Source organism: Streptopelia decaocto (genome assembly GCF_964273445.1).
Source record: "Streptopelia decaocto genome assembly, chromosome: 10".
Lineage (NCBI taxonomy): Eukaryota > Metazoa > Chordata > Aves > Columbiformes > Columbidae > Streptopelia > Streptopelia decaocto.
This window is the reverse complement of record NC_138665.1, coordinates 3548911-3573811: the sequence shown is the minus strand read 5'-3', so window position 1 is coordinate 3573811 and position 24901 is coordinate 3548911. Positions and strand designations below refer to the sequence as shown.

General features: G+C 47.5%; 1 protein-coding gene across 6 annotated transcripts; it reads left to right on the top strand.

The window, feature by feature from the left end:
- The first annotated feature begins 219 nt into the window (after nucleotides 1-219).
- TMEM255A (transmembrane protein 255A) lies at nucleotides 220-23121 on the top strand. Of its 6 annotated transcripts, none has more exons than XR_014184916.1 (10): nucleotides 220-377; nucleotides 4497-4639; nucleotides 8751-8813; nucleotides 12853-12942; nucleotides 14817-14879; nucleotides 16512-16600; nucleotides 19236-19395; nucleotides 20721-20864; nucleotides 20977-21563; nucleotides 22658-22797. XR_014184916.1 is itself a non-coding variant. In XM_082061562.1 (9 exons), exons 1-9 carry the CDS (start codon nucleotides 320-322, stop codon nucleotides 22814-22816), a joined length of 969 nt encoding a protein of 322 aa, XP_081917688.1. In that variant the 5' UTR covers nucleotides 221-319; the 3' UTR covers nucleotides 22817-23121. The 6 variants fall into 6 exon arrangements, 2 of the variants coding, with proteins under 2 accessions (XP_081917688.1, XP_081917687.1); XR_014184917.1 differs by having other exon boundaries at nucleotides 19233-19395; XR_014184918.1 differs by lacking the exon at nucleotides 4497-4639 and adding an exon at nucleotides 1353-1396 and having other exon boundaries at nucleotides 244-377; nucleotides 19233-19395.
- The last annotated feature ends 1780 nt before the right edge of the window (nucleotides 23122-24901 follow it).

Here is a 24901-nt window from a genome sequence, read left to right as displayed (position 1 = left end):
AGAACTTCCCTCCTTTCCCCCAAAAGACCCTTCTGGAGAAAACCCACCCCTCTGCTTCCCAGCAGACCGGCACCAGCTGCACAGGCGGGCCCAGACCGCCCCGCGCCGGGGGCTGAGCAGTGATTTGGGAGGGAACAGCCCGATCCACGGCTCCCCGCGGCGAGACCCGCAGGCCCCGCGGACCCGCCCCCGGGCGGTGCTGTGCACTGCGCCCCGGCCCCGCCGCTCCCGCCCCGACGCGCAGGCGCCGCGGAGCCGCTGCTGGGGCTCTGTCCGCCGCCGTGGCCCGGCGGGCTGCGGCGGGAGCGGGGCCGGCAGCATGCGGCAGTCCCTGACTCAGCAGCGCCCGGGCGGCGTTGCTCTGCCCGACTCCGTGGGTAAGTGCCGGGGGCGGGGGAGGCCCCGCCGGCCCGGGAGGATGCGAGGCGGGGGCCGGGGGCGCGCGGCCATTTTGGGCGGTGGGTCCCCGGGACCGGACCGGACCCCCGCCGCGACCAGGGGCTGCAGCGACCGAGGCCCCGCCGCCTCCCCCGGCTCCGCTCCGCTGTTCAGGCGCGGTGTCAGCCGCAGGAGCACGGTCCGTTTTGTCCCGCGGGGCTGCGGCGGAGCCCCCCGCGGGTCGCTGCTGCCGGGCGGACGCAGCCCCGGGTCGCGCAGCATCCTCGGAGCCCGCTGCGCCCGCTCCCCGCGCAGCGCTGCCGCACCTCGCCAAGTGGGTCAGAGGAGCCCGCGCTCCGCTCCGCACCGGCGGCCGCTGCCGCTCTCCCCACCCGTGCACCCATCCGAGCGGGAGGGGAGCACCGGGCGCCTGCAGACCCTCCCGTGGGCTGCCGGCGGGGCCCGCGGCCAGAGCCCGTTCGGGTCCCAGCTCCAACACGAACGCGTTTTTAACAGAGAAATGGAACAAAAGGAGAGGGGCTGGTAGGGAGAGCGGCTCGGTGCCATTTGCCCCCGGTTCTTCTGGGGTAAAAGTTAAAGCTGGCTTCCTTGCGCTTATTCTTAACTTGTGGTGGTGTGTTTTGTTTGTTTGTTTGTTTTCCCAAATAACGTGATGGAGAAGTGAGTGCTGTTTCTGTGGCTTCCCATCTCTTCTGATAATCGGGAAAATATCAAGTAAATCAGGGGTAGTAGAAAGATATATATTGTTGCAAACTTTTAAAGTAATCTTGGAAAAACCTGCTGCAACCTTTTTTTTTTAGAGTGGGGTTATATATGACAACTGTAATAACGGTATGTTTCTGAGGCATAAAATAAAAATGATCTTTCTGAAGCCTATATACGTTGAGTGCCATTTTAGTAAAAGAAATAGCCAGACTAGAGATAGCATTGTTTTCTTTATGTTTTCCTCACAGAATTAAGCACAGTGTTTCAAAACACCTTGTATATTCACATTGAGGTAAGCACTGCAAGTTTTGAGGTATCTAATTTGGATAAATCACAGAGAAAAGGCCATTACTGTATCTTAAATGCAGAGATAGTGAAGCTGTTGTAGCTCCTCTTCTGTGTGTAAAGCTGTACCAAGCTCAGTAGAAAAGAGGAAAGCGATCTAATGGGGAATACTTTCAGCAAAAATTGGTGTTGAGAGAGATGATTTTACCAGGGCTGCCCTTCAATAGCTATCAGTGGAGATACTGAGTATGCGTCCATGTAGGCTGAAGGAGCTGTAGGCATCCTTACAGAAGTACAGAACCACTTTCTTAAGGTACACGTATCAAAATGTGTTTGCAGAGAAAGAAAGAAATGGAATTAGCATCCCAGTACAGAGATGAAATGAACATAATCACATTATCTCTTCAATTTCGCATCTCTCTCCAATATCAGTTTAAAGGACTATGGTAGGTTTTGTTAGGGCCTGGAACAAAAGCATTTGGGTTTTGTTTGGTTTGTTTTTTTTTTATTCTTGAAGGAATATTAAAAAGCTTTCAGAAATTTTCCAGTTGGCAACGTTTTGTATCACTTATGTATCACAGGCTGATGTGTGCTGTTTGTGCTGGAAAACAATGTAGAAATGTAAGAGTGGAAAACATGGTGGTTCTGAGACAAGTTCAGAATCCATAAACGCTTTTTCAAGCTGCTTCTTTTAGTGCATTTTCTTGCGGAAGTGCTGTTACAAAGTACTCTGATTTTTGAGGAAAATAGCACGTTTTGCAGGTTTTTTCATTGCAGCTTTTTGCAGCATCTCTGGTGGAAATGCAGGAATACCGGTTTGTGTGTGTAAACACTGTGCTTGTGTCCCCACGCTGCTCACGCGGACGTGCTCTGCGGGGTGGTTTTGCGTGGCACAAACATCTGCATGCCCACACAGCCCAACTGTGAAGAGTTTAAGCTGCGTAAGGAACATATGGCTGGTTTTATTTATCTTCTGCTCATTTGCCAGCCAAACTGTAGCAGTGATCAGAGGTTTGGTAACCTACCGTGTGTATAAGCAAGACAGGTTCATTCTTTCTCTCCTTTCAGAACTAATCTATGTAAGAAGTAGCAATTTTTTTCTCCAGTTACTGAAGTTTCGTTCAGTTAAAACTTTGGACCCAGTACTTCAGAATTTTAAGATGTTTATGTGAAACTGGCATTTAAATGACTGCACTGGAACTGGAGCATGGCACAAGCTGTAGTATTGAGGAGGCAATACAAACAGAATGGCCTAACAATGCATTTTGAATGCTTTAGAAGTCTAGATTTTATATTATTAACTTATTTGGCAGATTTAAGAGAATAAAAAGATTAACCCCAAATGCAACCTGCAGCAAACAGTTGGGTACCTTTATCTCCATCCTGTGAAGAACTGTGCTCTGGGACATGAGCAGGCTTGCAGGTGTAGACCTTTCCTTCCAGAGCCACCGAGCAGTCAAAAAGGGTGTTGCTTTTGTTTATACATCCCTCTTGCCTTTCATCTGCTTGTGTTGGGCTGTTGAGGTTTTAAGCTCCAAGTTCAAGACTTTTCTGTGGTTTCAAGCTCATCTAGTTGGTGTGGGTGAAGTGACCCATGCCCATGGCAGCTGTGCCAGCCTGGAGCAGGGACCGGCGTGGAGAGGGAACGTTCCTGCCAGCACGGCTGGTGGGTCAGGTTGGAGCGGGTGTGCAGGAGCAGCAGGGAGCTGCTGCACTTTTCCCTGGGGAGAGATGTCCCTGCAGAGGAAGGGAGATAATTTGTACCAGTGTGTGTCCATATGGCTGTATCAGTGTAGCCACTAGGCTGAAAAGATCTCTCTAGCTGTGCTGCAGGTATGTGCAGACCCTAAAGAAGGGCCTGTGGCCACCTGGGGTATACATCTTCAAGACACAAAGCTGCCCACCAAGGCCCCGTGTGCTCCTCTTTCTGGAGAATTTGGACAAGGAAGATGTGCTTGGCATGGCCAAGTCTTTCCTCCCAGCCCTTCTGCAGGTGTTTTATCTCATCACGTCCAGGCTGTCAGGGAGCCCTCGAACACCTCAGATGAGAGTCCCCAACATGGTTTGCTTTAGGGAATATGCTCAGAGATGGTGGAAGCAGCTCCTTGCTCTTGGGACACATCCCTGCCCTTTTCTGAAGCACTCTGAGAAGTGCTGGTAGCATGAGCATCACTTGGGAGCCTCCGGGGTGGGAAATATCTTTGCCTGCTCCTGGGGTGCATTGGAGACCCCCAGGCTGTGGGGATGGGATTGAGTGTCGCCGCAGCAGGGCACCGCTGTGGCCCATTCTCCTACCAGTCACTCTGGCAGGTGCTGGGTTATGTCTACATAATGTATGAAATATGATCAAAAGGATTGTTCCACAGTGATGTAGAAATGGCAGAGCACATGCCTAAAGATGTTGCTGAATGTAACATCGCAGCCAGCCTTCCTCTTGGCTGATGGAATCACTATTTTATATTTATGCTCATTTGGGAGATCTATAAATATATAAAAGAAAAAAAAACCCAAACCATAATCAGGCAGCTGTAGATGAGTTTTACTAATCCACAAATTCATTATTCAAGCATCTAAAAATACCTGGTCCTTGCTGAAAGCAGGGGATGATGCTCCAGGAGGAGATGTGGCTGTTACTGGTGATGTCTCATTTATATGGAAAATTGTGGATGCTTTACGATATGATTACAGCCAAGATTTCCCCCCTCAAAACAAGTGGCGTACAGTGTGGTTATTTAGCTTGATGTCAGTAGACAGATCAGAAAATATATAAATGCCTAATGGTAATATTTCTCATTAGCTCAATTGTCCCAGGCCAGAGGGGCTGGGAGGCTCCGGTGTATCCAAATGAGCTTTGCAGAGTTACAGTTCTTAAGGCTCTCTTCATCTACGTTAGATCAATGATAAGTAAATGTGAATTCAGATGCCCCAGTAATGCTTGATAAAGCGTGTTAGTGAAGGTGAAAAGTGACAGCCAAACCCAAAAATATCCCCAGGTTAGAAGGAAGAAAATTCACCACGATGTGGTTGGTGGTGGGAGGAGAAATCTGCGGTACTGTGACTGTCCCCAGATGGAATCAGCAAATTCTGTTGTATATGTGTGTTTTTAGGGTCGTTCAATAGAAGAAAAAGAAATTCCCTCTACGTAACTGTGACTCTCCTCATTGTGTCAGTATTAATTCTAACGGTGGGCCTAGCTGCTACAACAAGAACCCAAAATGTGACTGTTGGAGGTTATTACCCAGGGGTTATTGTAAGTATAGAATTCCTAGGTAGGTCTAGAAAACTTATTGCCTACAAAGTCCCTTGTAATGCTGCAAATGTTATAAAGGGTGATGGTGTCTTGAATACTATGCTCAGCTACTTCATTGCCATTTGATTTATTTGTTTTATTATTATTTTGCACCTGCTGCTCATTCCCATGCAAAAATCCCATCCAAGTGGCAGCTTGCTCTGAGCTTAGGTAATAACGTGCTATTGAGCCAACAAAGACAGATAAATAGGTCTTATGTCAGTCAAAGCAACTTTAGAGCTTCGTTGTTTGCATGCATCACATTAACCCCAGGCAGAAATAAGGCAAAGAAGGACCATAGGTACCAAGAACAGTTGAGAGATCAGGGCTTGAAATGCTGTTCACATGAACTCGTGGTCGTAAAGTTCACTGGCAGAAGTGTTTAACGATTTGGAGTCCCTGAACGAGGAGCAGCATGTTAGCAAGAGCTGTGGCAGCTTGCCAGGGGAGCACGCACATCCAGGCAGCTAGCACATCCATTTCTTCTTTTTCGTTATCAACAGATTAAAATGGGAAAGGACAATCTCATAGCTTCAAATGGCTTAATTTAGAGAAGACCCCCTCAGCCATCTTGCCAGTAGACGTATAACCTCCTGCAGAAGGATAAGGGGCAAGTACATCATGCCTCTCCCAGCATGAGCGGAGGTCTCATACAAGCTGGAAAGCAAGTCCTGGGCTTTTCCTGTGTGTGTCTAAGACATGCTGAAAAAGAAGCACAAAAAGGACTGGGCTGCGGACAAGTTAGGTGTTTTATTAATAGCAGGTTGAGTGTAATTGCAGCCCCCTAGCTAGGGGGTCCTGGTTAACAGCTGTGCAGTGCCAGGCATTTAGGTTTGGAAGCTTAAAGCTGGTTCAGATAACTAGGCGGAGGCTTGTTCTTGCCTGATTGTGGTTTGATCTATTTGTCACACACTGCTGATCTCAGGGAGGTTTATACTTCTCTGTGGACAAGCTATTCTATGACTGAAGAAAGCCCCTTTACAGCCATTATTGTGGAACGTTGTTACAGGCTGTGTTGGGCCTCTTTGGTTTAGGGTTGGTTTTCTGGTTTGTCCTAGTAATTCCTGCATTTAGACCTGATCTTTTTCAAAAAGAAATATAGAAGGAAGGGATTGAGGAAGGTGGCAGGCTGGCTTCAAACTCTCTGCACTTAGCCTACGCTTTGTTAGCCTGAGTTGAACCTTGAGCTTCAGAGCAAGTCTTGCAGACCAATGCAGATGGGTAGAGTCTGTTGCTCGTGTCCCCTTGACATCTCCCATGCTATTTATGCTCTGAGAGCATCAGCATCACTTAGGCTTTTGTAAGGTGCAGTCTACTCAAGGAATTAATGGATTCCTGGACTTGGGAAGGACATTGAGTTGCTTTATTCAGAGGCACCCTGACAGTTCGTGTTTGTCACCAAATTCTCCCTCTTGGTTTGTTCATTAATCTGCTGTGTGGGAATATGTGATGACCTCATTTGTCTCCCTGCACAGGAAAACATTTCAGTGCGCTGCTTCATGCTTTAGCAGGTGCTTAAAATAGCTGCTGTTTTGTAACAAGCTGGGATTTCTGCCTTTACTCTGGAAAAAGGGCTTGCTGTGGTGGATGGGTACTTGGTGAATTGTCCCTGAGCAGGTGGCTTCCATGGCTCCAAAGAAGCAACTCCTTGCAGGTCTTGTCATCCAGAACTTCATGCAAATGTTAGGCCTGCATGCATCTCCATCAGGGGTTTCTGTGCCCCACCGTTAGTCGTACCCTGAGTACCCTGCATTGGTGAGGAAAAGATAGAGCCAGAAGTTTCTTCGTGTGCCGGGTGACTTCTCTGGGTGGACAAGCTCCATGGATTGGATCATCTCAGGGAATGTCAGATGTCTTATCGATGCCATGCTTAATGCATTGTTCTTTCCTTCTTTAACTTGTGTGCCTTGCTCCCGAGGAAGGGCAGAACCAGGCACTGGAAACCTTCCACACATCAATGCGATTTTGTTTAGTTGGAGGTTTGGTTTTGTTTTGTTTGGGGGTTTTTGTGCATGTTTTTGTTTATTTTTTTCTCCACAAACAGTGCAGTTCCTCATTGACCCACCTGGAGGAGCTGAAACAGACAGTGCAACGACATGTCCTGTAGCCAGGCTGCCTTCCCCCTCCTCCTGGCACTTTACTATGCAAAAACACACTCATTTTCTGTCTTGTCCTCCTTTCAGACAGACATCCCAGGGGATCATATCCACCAGCAAATAAGTGATGCAATTAATGCAGATTACCAAGATCTCTTTGTCCCATGCGTAGAAAAATGGGTGTTTTTCCCATTAATGCAATGAGAATTCATATCAGTTAATGAGAATCTGCTGATTTGTTTGGTCTTCACCTATTGGATGTACAGACTTGCTCTAATTTCTTCATTTGAAATATCTTAAGTATTTCACTTTTTGGTTTGAGGCTGCTCTGGAACACCACATGGGCATTTCTCTTAAACATCTTGAATCAAGCTCAAAGGGCACAAAACATCTTTCTTGAGCATTTGCCTTAGGTGTGTCTTACAACACAACTTCCTCGCTGCTAAATGTCACCAGACTGAAAGCGATGCCTGGATCTCCTGGGTTTTGTTCTTGGAATTGAACTGTTACTTGGGGAAGGCAGGAGTTGTTGGTTGCCCAGCAAAATAATAAGCCCAGAAGCCCTGGTAGATCAGTTTGGGGCAGTTCAGCAGTGCCCCCAGCTCTCTGCCCTGCCTGCTGCCCCGGTCTTAAGCAGCACCTGGCTTCGTTGCTGGGCTTCCCACCATGATAGTTTGTCCCTGATGTGGGGACAGGGATCTCCGAGGGCTCAGGGTGCAAGGTTTTGCTGGGAAGCAGCATCCTGGTGAGCTGCTCCACTTCAGTCGCTGCCGTTTGAGCCAGCAGCCCTGGCTGCCAGCGGCACCGCACCAAACCTTACTGGGCTTAAGCAGAGCAGGGGAGGATTTAAGCCCATCTCTTCATCATGTATGTGTCTGCTAATCTCTGCACATGCCTCTGCTTCTTAGTATTGGATTTATTAAACCTTTGTTTTCTGTTCCTGGATCTTAAAATATCAAGTCCAGGTTAGTTGACTCATTCTTGAATCACTGCAGCTTGTCTCATGCCTTATTCTGCTTCCTGAGGAGTTCGTCAGGTCTTCGCTACCCCCTTGTCTATTGTCTGGATTTGTACCTGCTTTTGACCAGTCCAGCTGTAGAACTTTTCTGGCATTTCTCATTTTGCTGACCCATAGAAGTGGAGTTGGATATGCTCCATGCTGTTCAAAGACCTTTCTTGGTGTGACACAGAAGTACTTCTGCATGTCCCCCCACAGTCCGTGGTTCCTGGCTGAAGTCCCTGTTTCTGGCCTGGCTGAGGTGTGCTTGTCCTAGAAACTTCTATTTAGTGCAGCCTAAATAGCTTAAGGCTATGGAGAAAGGAGGTGGGAAATCGCACTCCTGGCTGACATCACTGAGCTGAAATAGGAACAGTGTTGTCAGTTACGGCAGCAAGAAAAGATGCTTTTGCTGGAGCAAAAGGCACGAGCTCTTCTGGTAGAAGACCCCAGTTGGTGCATCCTCACTCCTGGAAATGAGGGAGGAGTAGAAGGTGACAGGAAACTGCTAAATCTTCCTGAGTATAATGCTCCCTTATTTCATAGTTCAGATCAAGAAACTCTCTGAAAACACAGGTGATTGCTCATACCCTTGGTGAGTTTACAGGGGCCTGATCCTGCAGATGCCAGTGGTGTGGTCCTGCTAGGTTTGTGTCTGCAGGCTCCTGAGCATTCATAGGATTGTTCCGAGACAGCAATGCATATCTTCATCCACCAGCCATTTCTTAGCATCACCGGGGAGGGGATGGAATTCAGAATTCATCCTTTTGGTTTCTACACACGCTTGTAGTGTCATATAAGGGATACACTTTATAGTTCCTGCTAGTGAGAGACTCCACTGATTCCTTGCTGAAGGAAGCGTGCTCGCACATCTGCAGTATGTTCTTTTGCTGCTTCTGGATTTAATTGTGTTCTGCCTGTATGTGAAGTATGCTGGATATTGTCCTGATCTAAATGCTAACAGTATGTTGTCTTTCAGCTTGGTTTTGGGTCGTTTCTTGGAATAATTGGATCAAACTTGATAGAAAACAAAAGGCAAATGGTAAGTTCATTATAAAAAAACTGTTTTTAAAAATGACAGTAACTGAAATTTTGTATGTAAGGAGTGTTATTGGTTTTCTTAGCTCTTCCAGGGTGGTGTTGCATACCTCTTGGGAACTAGAGATGGTTTCTGGCAGCCCAGGAGAACAAGGCTGTTAACCCTGATATTTGAAAATTAGAATTAAAAAAATGCCCTAGGAAGCAGAATGTGACTATACGCAGTCTCATTGAACTCAGTGGGATTTTTTCCAAGGGCTTGAAATGGAGCGTTTGGACATTTCAGGATGCTCAGCACTTCACAACTCACGCCCGGCACTTTTTCTGTTGAGCTGTCACAGTATGTGATACCTGATATGGTGAGGCAGACCCTGTAGGAGAGGAAAACTGCCTTTTCCCCAGTTAGGGTGCAGGGGAGCTGTTTTTTCCTAGTGGATATTCTTTGTTATATTTTGGGTTTTTTTTTGTTATTTTCACCCTGACTCTGCAAGAGCAACATGTTCTGTTTTGTCCTAGCAGGGTTTCCAAGCCTCTTGCTCGTCGTATATTAGCAGCATGTCAGGGTCTGATTGAGCAATGACCATGTTATGCCAGTCCTGCGTTCTTCACAGGAGTGCCCGTGAGTGGCAATGTGGCTCTGACTTGTTTGTTTATTCTGAAGAGCCCTGGGTAGCCTGTGTTTTATCCTTTCCATCTATCATTTGTGCCCTAAAAGGCACGCATGACCCAGCTTTGCAGGGCTTGCGTCACTGCTGCCTCGGCTGGCAGGTACCGTGTCTCTGCTCTGACCGCAGAGAGGACATGCAGCAGCCGTCACTGCTTGTTCCTGTGCTTTGGTCGCGTCTCCTCCTTGCCCAGGAGTATTTTACAGCGGCAGCTTTGTCCATTACATGTTTCCGTAATACCGCTGGCAGCGCAGGGTTTATTTTTTTCCCTCTCTTCTGTCAACTTCACCAGTGCCCTAGTTTGCCAAAAGACAGTCTCGGTGTTGCTTGTTTCTCAGTTGCTCCTCCCTGAGGGCAGGAAGAACTAGAAGCAACTTCTGCTGCCGTGTTCTTGTGCGTGTTTCTGCCCGCAAGCTGGGTGCAGAGCGCGAGGAGTCGAGCAAGCCAGCCCGGCTCTTCTCCCCAGCCTGACGACAGCAATAAGCCTCTTTCGTTCTGCCCACCCGAGTGTCTTGGCTTTCACGCCATACGTCTGCGCTTCCCACTTGTCAAAGCAAGGGAGAGCTTTCGTGTCCCCGGGGAGGGACAGCACAGTCTGCCAGCAGCTCTGACTTACACCCGAGCTGCCTGCTCAGCGGTTTTCGGCGTTTTGTGTGGCTTTGTGACAGTCATCCGTGCCACGGAAGAGTAATAACCAACTGCTTCATGGCTCATGTGTCGCTGGACCGAGGCCCAAAGGAGCCGCAGCCCGGAGCGCTCCTGCTTCACGATTCCTGCACTGCCCAAATCCCGTTTGCCTTTCCTCGTCCGAGTGCTGCTCGCTGTGGCCGACTTCATCAGGAGTTAGATTGGCAACCACCCATCACCAATATCACACAGCTCTTGAGAGCGACTTCTGCTTGTCAAACCCAAATCAAAACCTTGTGTTAACTCATGAGATTACTTGAAAACCGTGGGATTGTTAAAATGAATTTGTATGTTTTTATTTGTCATTTGATTTTTTTTTTTTTTTTTTATTCATAAATTCTCAGTGTGTGGTTTTCAGGATTTTCCTTTGCCAGCTGAGGGGAAACTGTAAATAAAGTGAGTAAATCCATTTCTAACACCAGATCCTTATATCCTAGTATGGCTGTTAGGAAAGTATCATCATTAGCCCTGTATTGTTTTAAATAACCACATTAGCAGCTCCTACCTGCCAGCAGGGGCAACTGATAAATAACCTAATTGCATATATTTATTGTTTGGCTCACTTCCTATCTCCAAGGGTCATACTATTTAGGGAGCATATCCTCTTTCAAGTCTGTATGAAACCAAGGAGAGCACAGAAACTAAACTTGCTACAAATAACTGAAGGCGTAAACCCCATTTCTCCCAGTAAGCAGCTGTGCTTTGTGCCCTTGCGTGGCTTCCCCGGTTGTGGCACTGAAACACCGCGACTGCTGTAATGAACAGTGCAAATTGCAATCCCGATGTGGAGATGGCGTGGGTCTGAGGGGGAGGAAATCCTGACATTTACAGCTGACAGAAACAGGGTCCCAGCATAGGACCCGATCCTAGAAAACCCGTCACCTGCTGCCATCTGCAAGTACTTCGTGGCACAGCGTCTAATATTCCAGGAACAGCTTGTGACTCGTGACCATGACCTGCTTGTATGGTCCTTGGGTTCATTTCACAGTCTGCTCTGTCTGCTGCTGCAGTTTTTATTTGCAGTGGGACGGCGTATGTCTTGAATACTTGCCTCATCTCCAAAGCCATTTTGTTTTCTTTCATTTTGAAGCTATCTGAAGTAAGCAATTGTACAGGGACCATTTCCACTGTCCCAAGTCAGCCCTCCTGCATCATTGCTCAAGCTGACCTGGTCTGCACATGGATGTTGCTGGAGGAAGGTCTTTTGTCACTGATTGAAGTAAAAACAGTGTGATTAACCTAAAAATCCCGAGACACTTTAAAAATACATATAGGATCCATCTGGCTTGTGTTCATCAAGGGGTTTGACTTGTCTTTCTGAGAACTGGATCCTCACGCAGTGGCAGGAACCAAGGTGTTAGAGCACACTTAGCACCTAGAGCTTTAAAATAAACATCCCGGTGCCAGGAGACCCAAGATATCTGTCAGTGCTGGCCAAGCTAACTGCTATTTCTCTGTTTGTGCTATTAGTGGTTTTTACTATTGCTCAAAGCTCCTGATGACCAGAGTCACCTTTGTACTTGTGGAGAAGCAGTTTTTAAAAGCTGCCAGTGACCCACACTTGAAGGGCTGTGATCGCTGGACTGGAAAACCACCAGGGGAAAACCCACTAAAGCTTTCAGTTCTTGAAATGGAAATGCTGCTGTTCCCCAAGCTGCATCTTTGTGCACCTGTCAGTTATAACGCCCCGCTTGCCGTCCCTCCATGGCCCCGTCGATATCCCCGATGTGCTTTGGCGAGGCGGATTGGGATCGGTATTGGGAGCTCTGTGTGTGCTGAGCTGGTCTGGAGGCTGCTGGCAGTGGCCGAGCTGCTGCTGGGGAGCGAGGGGGGCTTGTGTCGGCACTCGTGCACGGTCCCCCCAGCTGAGCACTGGCACTTCCGCACAATTGTATGTGAAGTGGTGTAGTGGGAGTAGAGACGTTGTTCCTCATACCTGTTTTGGGGTTTGAGTATTGCTGGATTGCCTTCACCTGAATTTTAAGAATGGGCAGGATGGGTCCAGTGGAAGAGGATCAGATGTGCCTGACTTCCCTCCCTGAGCTGAAGCTGGGGATGTCCCTCCCTGCAGCTCCCCAAGCCAGGGGGAGTCCCCATGCGTCATGTTTACCGTGACGTGGCACCAAGGAGCCCAGCCAGGCTGCTGTGAGGGTGTACGACACCAATGGCGTAGGCTGCTCATCCGTCTTCTGATCGCCCGGCTTTGTGCTTGTGCCTGCATGTAAGCGCTGTTTCCTGGAGGCACAGTCCCACCAGAGGCCGGCATACAGTCTCCTGTGTCCTTACAGCCTGGGAGCTGCTCGCAAGAGCAGCTCCCCACAGCGCTCCAGGATGGGGAGAGAAGAAATCCCCTCCGTTCTCTCCAGGGAAGAGTTAAGGACAGCAGCAGCCAGAAGAGGAGGTGTATCCTCAGCCTAAGTTTAGCGCTTTGGAGTCATGGAAGAACTTGCGTTACAATATCAAGTCCCCAGAGAACTGGTCTGGCACAACACTGCTACTTCTGCTGCCTTGCAGGAGCAGACACACATCCCTTTGCCTTCAATGAGACCAGCCTGTGCAGCCTGGGCAAACATTTGGGTCATTGATTGCTTGAGGGCTCATTGACCGTGGTTTACGTATCCTCGCGGAGAGGGCACTAAACGCTTGGTTGTGCAGAGGCAGATGATACTTTGCTTTGTTTTCCTTTTTCAGCTGGTTGCATCGATCGTCTTCATCAGCTTTGGCGTCATTGCTGCGTTCTGCTGTGCCATAGTAGACGGTGTCTTTGCCGCCAGACACATAGTAAGTGCTTCCAGGAAAACACGGGTCCTGCAATGCTGTGCTCTAGGAAAGCAGGTGGTGGTGTCCCTAATCCCGTATCAGGCCACATTAAACCCTGTGAATGTATGTCAATGTGCCGAATACTTTTTTAAATCATAAACTTTGGAAAAGTCTATCAGTTTTGCAAAAATATTTTGAAAGTAGCAGCAACCATAAAGATCTTTAAACTTCACTTTAGTTTTTTTGTGTGTACTTTATGTGTTTACTGAGTCTCAAAACTGTAAGGTGTAATGTGAATTACCGCGATTGCCGAGGGACAATGTATGAGCATAACATCCATCATATTTTAAATATTAGCAGAGGCAGTTCTTAATGCTGATTGAACTGCTGGATATTGCAGTAGAATTAAGCAATTTGATACAAAGCTCGTTAAAGTCTTCCAGTATAAACAGGAAGCACTTGCAGTAGGTTCTCAGTTTCCATTCAATGACTTAAAAATATATGAGCTACTGGTATTGCTAGTACAGTGGGACATGCAAATGTTTCAGTTATTAGTATAGAAAAGAAAAAACACAATTCCATTTCAACTTTATAATCAAAATTTATAAGTGCAAACAGATTTTTGTCCTTCAGCTCTACAGTTTGATGCCATTCTCTGAAATTTTTGGCAAAATAGGATTAAAAAGACAGATTTGAGGTTTATTTATGATCAGAATGGCAAGGAATTTGAGAAGGTCAGAATCACCCATGAAGTAGAAACACGCTCTGTCAGCCGACTCATTATTCTCCTTGCAAAGCCGGCTCCCCTTTCCTGCCCCTGAGCATTCTGGTGGTAGAAGGACGGCTGGACAGCAGGGTTTGCTGACCGAGCAAAAGGCAGCCCTGCTCAGCTGGATGGTGGGTCTCCATCTGTCTGGATGCAACCAGCAGGTCTCGGCCATCTCTGACCTCCCCTTGCGAGGGCATGTGGAGCTTTAGCTTTGATAAAAAGGTGAAGCTCCTTCAACTCCACGTGGACCTGAGCCCTGCAGACTTGCTCTGGGATTTTTGAGTGCTGAGCTCAGGGGCTGGGTGATGGCATGAGCTGGCAGCTCCTGCGGGCTGGCCGCGGGGCTGTCTGCGCGGCTGACACAGACAGAGCTGAGCAGTTGGGGTGGCGAGGGCTCCGGTTTCTGTCTCTTGATGAGCAGACGTGCTTTTGGCCTCGCTTCACCCCGTAACCGTCCGAGAATGTCGCTGTCTAGCTGGAGACGTGCTCCTGCCATGCTAGCACATAGCGTTCCTGCCATCGTCTGTTGCTGCCCCGCCACCCCGAGATTTGGATGGGACACCCAGGGTGTGAGTCGGGCTGTTCCTGGGAAGGGTTCGCCGAGGTGGATACACATCCAGCACTGCCTTCCCTGAGGCTGTGTCCTGGGGACCAGGCTGCCCTGAAGTGAGATGTTAGTGCAGGTTGTTTGCAGGATGGTAACCCACCAGAGCTTTCCTACAAGTGACTCAAGAGCACAGAAAGACAAATTTGCCAAAAATTTAATGAGAAATTGTTGTGATTCAGCATGAAGAATCATCGGAAACACGTCAGGCAGCCCTGGATGTGTATGGGGGGATGAGAAATGCATCATTCAGTTCAGGGTAGCTGCCCTCACCCAAATGAGCCCAGTTTAAGAGCCTGCTCCTCCCATGGTAGCTGCAACAAATGCATGTGGCCATGGACCAGGGTTAAACATCACCTGGGGCTCGGGGGGGCTGGGACAGGTTGGGGTGTTGCAGAACAGCCCCTGTACAGAGGTGCTGATGTGAGAGCAGGTTTCTCTAAAGCCTGGCCCCTTTCCCCAGACCAGCTGGCTGGTTTTAATTTTGCTGCGATGCTAAGCCTGGTGCTTTTTCATCGGCAGGACCTGAGGCCGCTGTACGCGGGGCGATGTCAGTACTACTCCAAGAGTACGACCCCACCAGAGGTGAGAGAGCGTTCGGCTGTGCTGTCTCTGTGAAAGGGCCGGCTTCGTGGTGCGGGTGGAGGAACCTGCGGCCAGGCTGCTCTGGGCTGTCCTGGGAGGTCCATAGAGGGATCAGGGGGTGGGAGCTGGGACGGGAGCAGGGTGCTGGGAGGACTTGGGGAGCCAATTCCTCCATGCTTGGTACTGCCACATTGGTAAAGAAGCGGTTGGAGAGGAGAGGCCAATGGTACCTGGGGTGGATTAGAAGGGGGATGGTCAGTAGGTCAGAGAGGTTCTCCTGCCCCTCTACTCTGCCCTGGGGAGACCACACCTGGAATATTGTGTCCAGTTGTGGCCCCTCAGTTCCAGCAGGACAGGGAACTGCTGGAGAGAGTCCAGCGCAGCCACCAAGATGCTGAAGGGAGTGGAGCATCTCCCGTGTGAGGAAAGGCTGACGGAGCTGGGGCTCTGGAGCTTGGAGAAGAGGAGACTGAGGGATGACTCATTCATGGTGATCCGTATGGAAAGGGGGAGTGTCAGGAGGATGGAGCCAGGCTCTTCTCGGTGACAACCAGTGATAAGACAAGGTGCAATGGGTACAAACTGGAACACAGGAGGTTCCACTTAAATTTGAGAAGAAACTTGTTCCTGGTGAGGGTGGCAGAGCCTGGCCCAGGCTGCCCAGGGAGGTTGTGGAGTCTCCTTCTGTGCAGACATTCCAACCCGCCTGGACACCTTCCTGTGTAACCCCATCTGGGTGTTCCTGCTCCATGGGGGGATTGCACTGGATGAGCTTTCCAGGTCCCTTCCAATCCCTGTGAGAGGATGTGGGATAGGACAATGTACCAGTTTCTCTAGATCTTCAGCTGTGCATTTGTTACAGGAGCGGGGTGGTGGGTTAAGAGTTCAGACAGCACTGATTTCTGTGGATTCGGGCAACATACACCAGCCTCGGCACCTCTGCTGTCTATTGACTTCTCCAAAGAGAAGCCTGTTGGGCATGGATGTTCCTGCCACATACCAGTGGTGTGTGTGGATGTACATCTTTGGCTGCCTTTGCTGTGCACTGAGAGCTTCTCTCAGATTTCCTCACAAGTTTCCAAGTAATTTTGAATAATAACTGTGTTCTAAATTAAAATGCCTGCTTGAGGTGCAAAATAAATACTACCCAGTGGCATTGGTGGGGTCCATTCACTTTTCAGCCCAAAGACTATGCACATGAGCTTGAGTGTTACTACCTGTAGACAGACAATTAACAGCTTTAGTCAGTTATTCACCAATATGGGAATCTTGCTCCCAGTTTGTATCATCCTATTGACAACTCTTTGCTCTGGGTTGCTGTGTGGTGAGGAGTGTTAGTTCAGCAAGGCTGTGGCTGCTTGTAAGAGTTGCACAACCCCCTTCCTGTGCAGGCACGTGCTTATCAATGCCTTCCCCACGGTGGAAAGAAACACTGGTCTGGTCTAGTCTAGTGCGTCTTTATTCCAGTATAACTGTGTACTTTGTAGGGGCTGTGCTGCAAGATAAGGAAAGGAAAACCTTCCTGGGGCTAATCTGGAGATCAGTGCACAATCTACATGTAATGCAGGCCAAATAGTAGCAGAAAATGTTTGGTGATTATGTGCTTTATGTATTTTTTCTGTATTCACACAGGCAATCTGTCACCCGCAGCGCCGTGCACCCTGCACACCAAAAATAAAAACCAACACCTGCTTCTGCTGTGACCTGTATAACTGTGGAAAGTGAGTAAGCTAAAAATACCATTCCTGGCCACGGGAAGGGCGAGCAGTGGTCATGCTGGTTTGCAGGGGCCTGAAGGGCCAGGATAGGGCCGGAGCAGAGTGTCGGTTAATGACGACTGTTGTGGGAAGGGAGCTTAAGCTGTGGCTGTTAGCCACAGGGACTCGCAGAAAAAAAGATAACCAGGTAAAGGGGTGTATGAAATGTGCTAAAGCCATCCGAGCCGCGGGTGAGCGTGCTCTGGGCCAACTCGGCTGGAAAAATGAAGATGGCGGGAGTTGCCATTACCTCCGTGCTCCGTGTCGTCCCCAGTTTTTTCTCCTACTGAGTGTCCCTTGTCCTAACACCTTCCTTCTCTGTTAGCACCGCTTGTTTGCTGGGTTTTATTTTCTTTTAGAAGATGAAAGGTGCGAAAACCGGGACACCGATCTTCCTCACCTTGTCACCGTTTCATTCCCCGCCCTGCTAACAGGGAGGGGAGTTCGCAGGCGGGTTCCACCTGCCTGTTCATAAATCAGTGTCGTCTCTGCCCTGTGAATGTCTTTGGTGGTCACAAGAGGTTGGAAGGTGTACCAGCACTGTGCAAAGATGCGTCAGAAGGGCGGTTGCCTATCCAGAACCACTACGTAGTGATCACACCATCATTAGGTCTGGCTACTGCGCCTCAGCCAGCTTAATTTACAGCATGCACTGCTTAAATCATTTGGAGTGTCTGATGTGTGTCAGCAGGCGATTAATAAATTGATTTTTTCAGTGCTGGCTCTTGCCTAGGGCTGTTTCAGGCTTAGCATTTATCATGGTACTTAGTTGGGCTGGCCCTCACTTAAATAACTGGCTATGGTGAGGAAGATCAAAAGCTGCCGCTGGGAGAAGTCGGTGCCATGTGCTGGGAAGGGTGATCTCTGTAGGACTTTGTTTCTGTGGAAGCCACTGCAGAGGGTTGAAGCTCACACTTTCCTTTGACGGTTTACAGAATGCGATCCCTTTTTACAAACTGAAAAGAGCAATACACAAAGAAGTGATTTGAATAGAAAAACTTGTAACTTCTCTGTATTTTTTTCCCAGTCGGGTTAGTTCAAGGTCCTGCATCTGGCCCATTTTCCCCTCTGTGATGTAAGATACCAGTTGTTACCATCTTAGTCTTGCTTAGTGCCACACAAGTGCTGTGCACTGAGCAGGTGCTGGTTCTTTTGAGATCTCAGTGAGGAAGGCTTGGACACTCGAAGCTGGTTAGCTCATGTATTATGTAAAGGATGGAAATTATAGAAAAAGTGACAGCAATCTTGCATCCCTCCTGATGCTGGGAACCCCAGCTGTGGCAGCATGGGATGAGCCCCTTCCCGTTGATAAGTACATGCTGTACTTAAGTGTACAATGCTGAATGGCTTGCTGAGAGCTCTGCACTCACACATCTCCATAGGAACAGGCTCTTGCTTGTTTAGTACACACAGGCTGTATTGTTGAAGGCGGTCACGGTGTGTGCTCAGGTTATACAGAGGTGAAGGCGGACACACAGGTTTGTGCAGCCTGTGGTTAGGCTCTGCCTCGAATCTGCTTGAAATCCCTGTCTGCTTGTTGCAATGTCGTCTGCAGTGGCCTGCTACAACAAGACATGGGAAAAAGGAAAAGAAGAAGGCGAAACTGAGTAATGAGGGAAGGAAGATGGCTGTTGTGAAAGGGGACAGGTCCTGCAGGCCTTGCAGAGTCTGCTGGGAGCTGAGTCTGGTTCTCCTGACTCTTGGCCTTAAATATGAGCCTGTTCTTCCCCTTTTCCTCAAAACCCTGGTGCAGTTTGAGCCTAACCCCACGTGTGAGCTGGGAGTTAAGTCATTCATAAGCCCTTAGTATTGTTTGTCCCGGATAAATATGTTTTCTTAAGGGGAATTTGCTGTAACCTGCTGCATCTGGTAAGCCATGCCAAAGGCTGCGCTGGTCCCCAAGCGGCAGTCACAGAGAAGTCATTACTGAAGAATCCCGCCTGTGAGACTCCAGCCCACGTGTTGTAAGAGCTGCTCTTCCCTTTCCAAAATAATGACCCAGTTTTCTCCCTCTCTTTTCTGCATGTGGAAAAGCTTAAAAATGTGAGCAAATAAACCTCTCCCTGCCAGGTCCCGGGGGTCCTGCCGGCCCCGGCCATTGCAGAGCTGCAAAGCACAGGTGGCTGGAGCAGGGTGGCCGAGCTGGATGTGTTTGTGGCCAAGCCCTGCGGTGCCGGGGGCCAGCTGTGCTGTCCTGTGCTGTCCCACGCCAGAGCTGCCGCTCCCTGGGGCACCGACTGATTTCCCTGGGTAGTGCCAAGACCGGTTTGTCCTTGGGAAGCCTCCAGGATCCCTGTGGAGATTGCAGATGGTAGAAATAAGAGGCGGATTGAGACTCAAGGTGATTTGGGCATTCGCAGGGCTTGCAGGGCTTGTTTGTTTCGCAACAGATCAAGCCATCTTCTGCTGTTGTCATACAGGGAGATCTCGGATGCCACAAGCGTGGGATCTAGCAGGCTTTATCTGCACGCCCTTGGGAGTTATAGTGGGTCCAGGTTATCATTATATTTCAGAATGCATTTTACTGCCCTGCAGAAGTGCTTAAGTTTTATGACGTGTGGTGCATTTTTTATCTTTTTCTTTTTTCCTAATCTAGCAGAGTAGAGATTTCTGGAGGCTACTATGAGTACATTGATGTCAGCAGCTGCCAAGACATCATCCACCTTTACCACCTGCTTTGGTCAGCAACGATTCTGAACATAGTGGGGCTGTTCCTAGGGATCATTACAGCAGCGATACTTGGAGGCTTTAAAGACATGGTAAGATGGTACCAATTTCTCTGTGCATTAAATGAAATTAATCAAGCAAATTGCCTTTAAAAAAATAATGAAAACAGCTATTGGTATTTCAGTGCAAATGATCTATGCATCACTGCAATTGGGCTGGAAAGAAGGGCATGAAATAACTGTAAGGAGAAAGTGGAAATGATTCACTTTTCCGATCTGGTGTCATCACCTGAACATGATTAGAAAAGATGAAGAGAACTGGGAGATTGTATTTGCAAAAGGAACCCTCTGTGAGGTGTTGGTAATGCCAGGATGAATAAAAAGAAGCTCTTTCTTAAAAACTGATCTTCCTTTTCATGGCACTGACCTTTCATAAGGGCATGTGTGGTGGTTGCTCATGAATTGTTGATTTCATAGCAGTAGTAGGGTTCTGAGCTTTACAGACTGTTTAAGCAGCTGTGTTAGGCTGAAACTCTCCATCTAGTTTCTTCGTGATGCAGAATCTGAGAGGGTGAACTGGGGACCAAAACCGGGTGAAAGATTTTAAACTTCAGATAATGAAAAAAATGCTGTTCTGACAGCGTGGGCTTTGAAATACCATTTCTTAATCAGGCTGCCTGCTACCTTCCATAGAGTTTTGTTTTGCAGAGGATGAATGACTGGAGAGAACTGAACATTCAACAGATAAATTTTGGGTCTGTTTTGGTCTCTTGTGACTCATTCACGATAATACAAAATGAGATACCCAGAAAAGCGCATTTGTTATCCTGGCAATACATTTTTCCTACCAACAAGTCTCTGGCCCTGCGCTAAGGGTGCTGTATTTCAGAACTCTGAACTTTCCTACGTGCTTTTCAGACTCATCAAGATCTTCCCCAAGAAAACAGGAGGCACATTCCCAGCTGTGCATTGGGGCCTTCTGAGAGGTGATCTACACCAGCCAGCCTGTAAACCTCTGCAAAAAAAGCTGTATGGGAGTGTCTGTGAACAGCAGTACAAATAGGGTTGAAATATGCTGATCTCAAAAAGCACTGAGTAACAGTGTAATAAAAATTAACGGATTACTTCTCCTACTTGCGAAACTGCAATCTGAACGGCTGCTTTGTTGGAGCAGTGATGTGCATTTGCTATTGCCAGCTTGTTCTGTGGGGTCTGAGAGGAAACGGTGGCTGAGGAATGAAATGACCTCAAGACTTACCTGCTGCCTGAGGGGGAGCCGGATTGCCAGTTGCTAATTTGACAAGAGTTGAGCTCTAAAGACACACATTGCTCCTTTAAATAATTTCTGCTTTCACTCAGCTGTCAGCTTTCTGTGACTTGGTTAGCAGCCTGAGATCCTCTTCTTTTTGTTTTAACAGACTCCATCCCTCCCTACGCTGAACTGTACGGTTGAAAATGCGCACCCTTCGGTGTCCTACTACTCAAGGCCACAGGTGACATCTTACAACACTTACTACCACAGCACTCCTCACCTGCCTCCCTACTCCGCATACGACTTTCAGGTAGGGAAAATTATAGGATGTTTTCTTGTTTAGGTTAAACCCAGCCGATCTGCAGGATTCAGTAAGCCTGTCGTCCCGTCATTCACACAGTTTAATTTTCCTGTTCCTGCAGACAATACCACATGTTTCCTCTTCGGCGCTGGTCCTTGGCAGTGTTCTGTCTTGCTGTGGTAGTGTTTTCCTGAAAGCTGCCCTTGGAGAGAAGGCAACAGAACGTGCTGCCTGCCTCCCCTGTCGTTCACTGCTGGAGGCCACATCAGAAATAGGCCTTGCCCCTGGCATGCGTGAGGGCTCTGAGAGAGGCGAAGTGAGGTGTTCACGTGCTAGTCTTTGTTAGGCCAACTGCGATGTCTGAGAGAAGCAAATGAGCTTTTGGAAACAAGCTGTTTGTGCTCATGAAGGCACGTACTGACTGGAAAGCTATTCCGTTGCGGTTCTTTTCCACACGCTTCAGTGATTTTGTGTGAACCTTGCTGTCAACATCAGCTTTTGCTTGGTGAAGTAGACGATGACAGTTCCTCCTCAGCTCTTCTGTCAGGTGGCTGTTACCACATATTAGCTTAACACATCATATATTTTCTTTGCAAGCATCAAGGCTGGAGACTTTTTTTATTAACAAGGGCTTAAGGTGTTGGACATAACTGAGAGATGTGCCCTATGATAGCCACCATCTCCCTCATCAGAGCCACGCATTAAGAGGTAACAGGAATCTAAACCTTTCTGGTTTTATTGCTAGTGCCACTAGACAACACTGTTGTCAGGGATTCCTAGAAATATTTGAACACCTACAACAGAATTTCTAGGACTTATTTATGCAGATTTGTGACTCATTTTTGAGATTAATGCAACCTGGGACAGTCATTAGTGTTGTAAAACTTTTTACAGTTGCAAAATACCAACCTCAGCGCATACCAAAGCAAGCTCTGCTGCAAAGTCCTCTTCTCAGCCATTTGGCTAGTACTAAGCGCTGTTTTAATTCCAGGTTTGTCTGTACTGCAGTCGCGGCACCAGCAGAGAGCTCAGCGTGGGTGGGTTTGCCCTGCCTTTCAGCTGGGAGTGCTGCTGGGGCTCTGCTAGCACTTACATCTCAGCTGGGCGGATTAAAGCCTCTCTGTCTCACTGCTGCGAGCACAGGTGTTGGCTGAGGAGCCGGCACAAAAGCTGGGCATAAGCTGAGGAAATCTATATTTAAAATAGCCAAGTCTCTCTTTCAAATGCAATTCCAAGTCTGAGCCTTGCTTATCTTCCAGGGAACTTGGAGGCCTGCAGGAAGGCATTACCTGAGGCCTCTGGCTGTGGGGATTCTCTCTTGCCTGAGTCCTACTCTGACCCGAGCAGTGTCTGTGCCAGCTTTTTACTTGCTGAAGGAATAAATTGCTTTGTTATTAATTTCTGGGCTTTTTTTTATTTGTGATGAAGAGAAAAGGTAGGGTAAAAAGAAAATTATCTGCAGCCTGTTTGCTGTTGCTGCTGGCTGATGTATGAAACCCAAGATTTGAGAGAGACTCATCCGGTTTTGGTTGTCCAGCCTCTGTGAAATGCAGTGGGTACACAGAAGCGATGAGATTTTTTAATGCCTTTTTCAGTTTTAGGTTTAAGGAGTCTCACTATGCAAACTGTTCCTTACAGGCTGTGCTTACCTTGAATGCCAGAAGTTATTTGAATATTTATTTGTAGGTACAGATGTTTTGCACAAGCGAGCCATGAAATGTTATTTTTGCACTGCTTGGCAATGAAATATCCTTTACATGAAGACGCGGTTACATTACAGCCTTCTTGCTGTCTCCCTGCAGCATTCCAGCGTGTTTCCTGCCTCCACTCCTTCTGGGCTCTCCGATGACCCCCAGTCAATGTCGCCATCTCCCAGCTATATGTGGTCCTCTAATGCGCCACCTCGTTACTCACCACCGTATTTTCCACCTTTTGAAAAGCCACCACCTTATACACCATAAAGAATGTGGGAAAGAAGAAACAAATATTTACCATTTAAATAATTGTGAACATTTTGTACTTATATTTTACTGTGGGAGGGAGCAGGAGGATAGATACAGAAGATAATTGCAAATATGAATATTAGAGTGGACTGTTCTTTCTTGCGAGACTTGTTTCAGAGGTTTGTCAATGGAGTATGAGGAAGGAGACATACTACTGATGTTTTGCAGTGTTGGTGAGTAGTGGGTCACCTAAATTCCAGCCTCCTTGTGTTACCGCGAGGTTCATGTAGTCCTTGGTTTTTAATAAAGTGGTACAACACAGATGATAGATTCTGGTCTGCCTTACTCCATCTTGTGCCAAGCTGAAGTAAGGATAACCGAGGTGGATATCTGCTGGAGAGTACCAGCCTAAGGTGAGGAGGGTGCTTGATGCCTGTTTTGTTTGGCCGTGGGGCTCCAGTTGCTGGGATGTTTCTGGGGCCGCAGAACCTGGTTCACATCGCATGCAGGTTACAGCCTACACACTGGAAAAATCTTGGGGGGAACCGCGACGGCGTCTCAAACTTTAAGGCTAATGAAAAGACATCACATCATAGGGCATTTTCATGTGTGTCTAGCAAAACATTTATAGGTGTTCCTGCTCCGGCAGGGGGATTGGACTAGATGATCTTTCTAGGTCCCTTCCAATCCCTAACATTCTGTGATTCTGTGAATGTTTTTGAGGGGAAAAGCTTTAACAGGAAAGCCGTTTTTATTTCAGGAGACTTGATAAGATAGAAGGTGAAATGCAGTTGTTTCTCTCTGAATCCTGTGTAAGTAATGCTGAAGTCAGACAGTCTGGGTGGTTGCACTGCCTAAATCTTCCTTGTATTCCTATGAAGAGCATCAGGAACCGTCCACAAGCCACTCAAACGGTGCAGTGAAAAACATTCTTTTTCCCCTTCTGTTTGGTTGGGAATTTTTTTTAAGCTTGTACTTTTAACTTTTTAAATGGACTGAATCAGCACCCTAAATATGCACTGTTTTAGTAGCTGTATCATGGGCTGCACATGAGGAATATCCACTACTAGTTCTCCAAGGTGTAAGTCTCACATGGATAAAATTCAACACCCTGTAATATAGGATGAAACTGATAGGAATTTGCAATTATTGTTGTGACTTTCATTTAATCTTCAGCTGATGACCGTGCTGATTGATCTAGATTCCAACAGATTTTGCATGCATCCTGCAAAACAAAAGAAGGTCAGCTTTGTTGTGGGACACACTGTCCTGTAAAGTGCGGTTCTACTCCAGAAGTGATTTCAGATGCCAGCGTTCAGATCTGAGCTGCTCAGCCTGAGTGTTCTCAACTGTTTACTTCAGGGATAAAAATAAAGTATTGACATTTTACTCCTTCTTTCCTAAAAATTTGATTTCCTTGGCATCAGATTGTTGACCCTAATCCTCAGTTGTCTGCCTTTACTTTCAACTGATGCAGACAGAAAAGTACCTACAAGCTAGATCTGGCTTTTAGGTACCAAAAGTAGAACGCATCCCGGGGAGGGGTGCGGGGGAAATCCAGTTGTATTATAAACGGGGGTGTCTCTCTATTTTTAATCTAAAAAAAAACCCAAAACCAAAACAAAACACCTGTCAAAATGGAAAACAAACACTGAAGCCTCTGATCTCACTTTTCAAAGTACACCCACACTTTATAGTGCTGTTTTTAATCCTATGCATTTGCAAAGCCTTTGGGCCTGGCTATGTGTTAACCATATCGTTTCCACTGTCAAATACTAATCAGTACAGTAATAAGCTAAAGGATGATGCTGTTTATCCAGAAGCAAGTGTAACTTTTCTCAAGTAACAAAGAAACATAAACAGCTTAAGAAAGAAAAACAACTCATAAGATTTAAAGTAGTAGTGTACGCAAAACATATCTGGGTGACATTTGATTTTACTATGGTATTGTTGAAGTGCAGCTCCTATAAATTCATGTACTGGAAATAAATTTATATACTAGGGTATCATCCATTTTACATTACGTTTTCCTGAATTAAATCTTGATAAAGAGATCATAAGCAATTTCAAAACAGTACTTCTCCTGATAAAAGTCCCCACAAA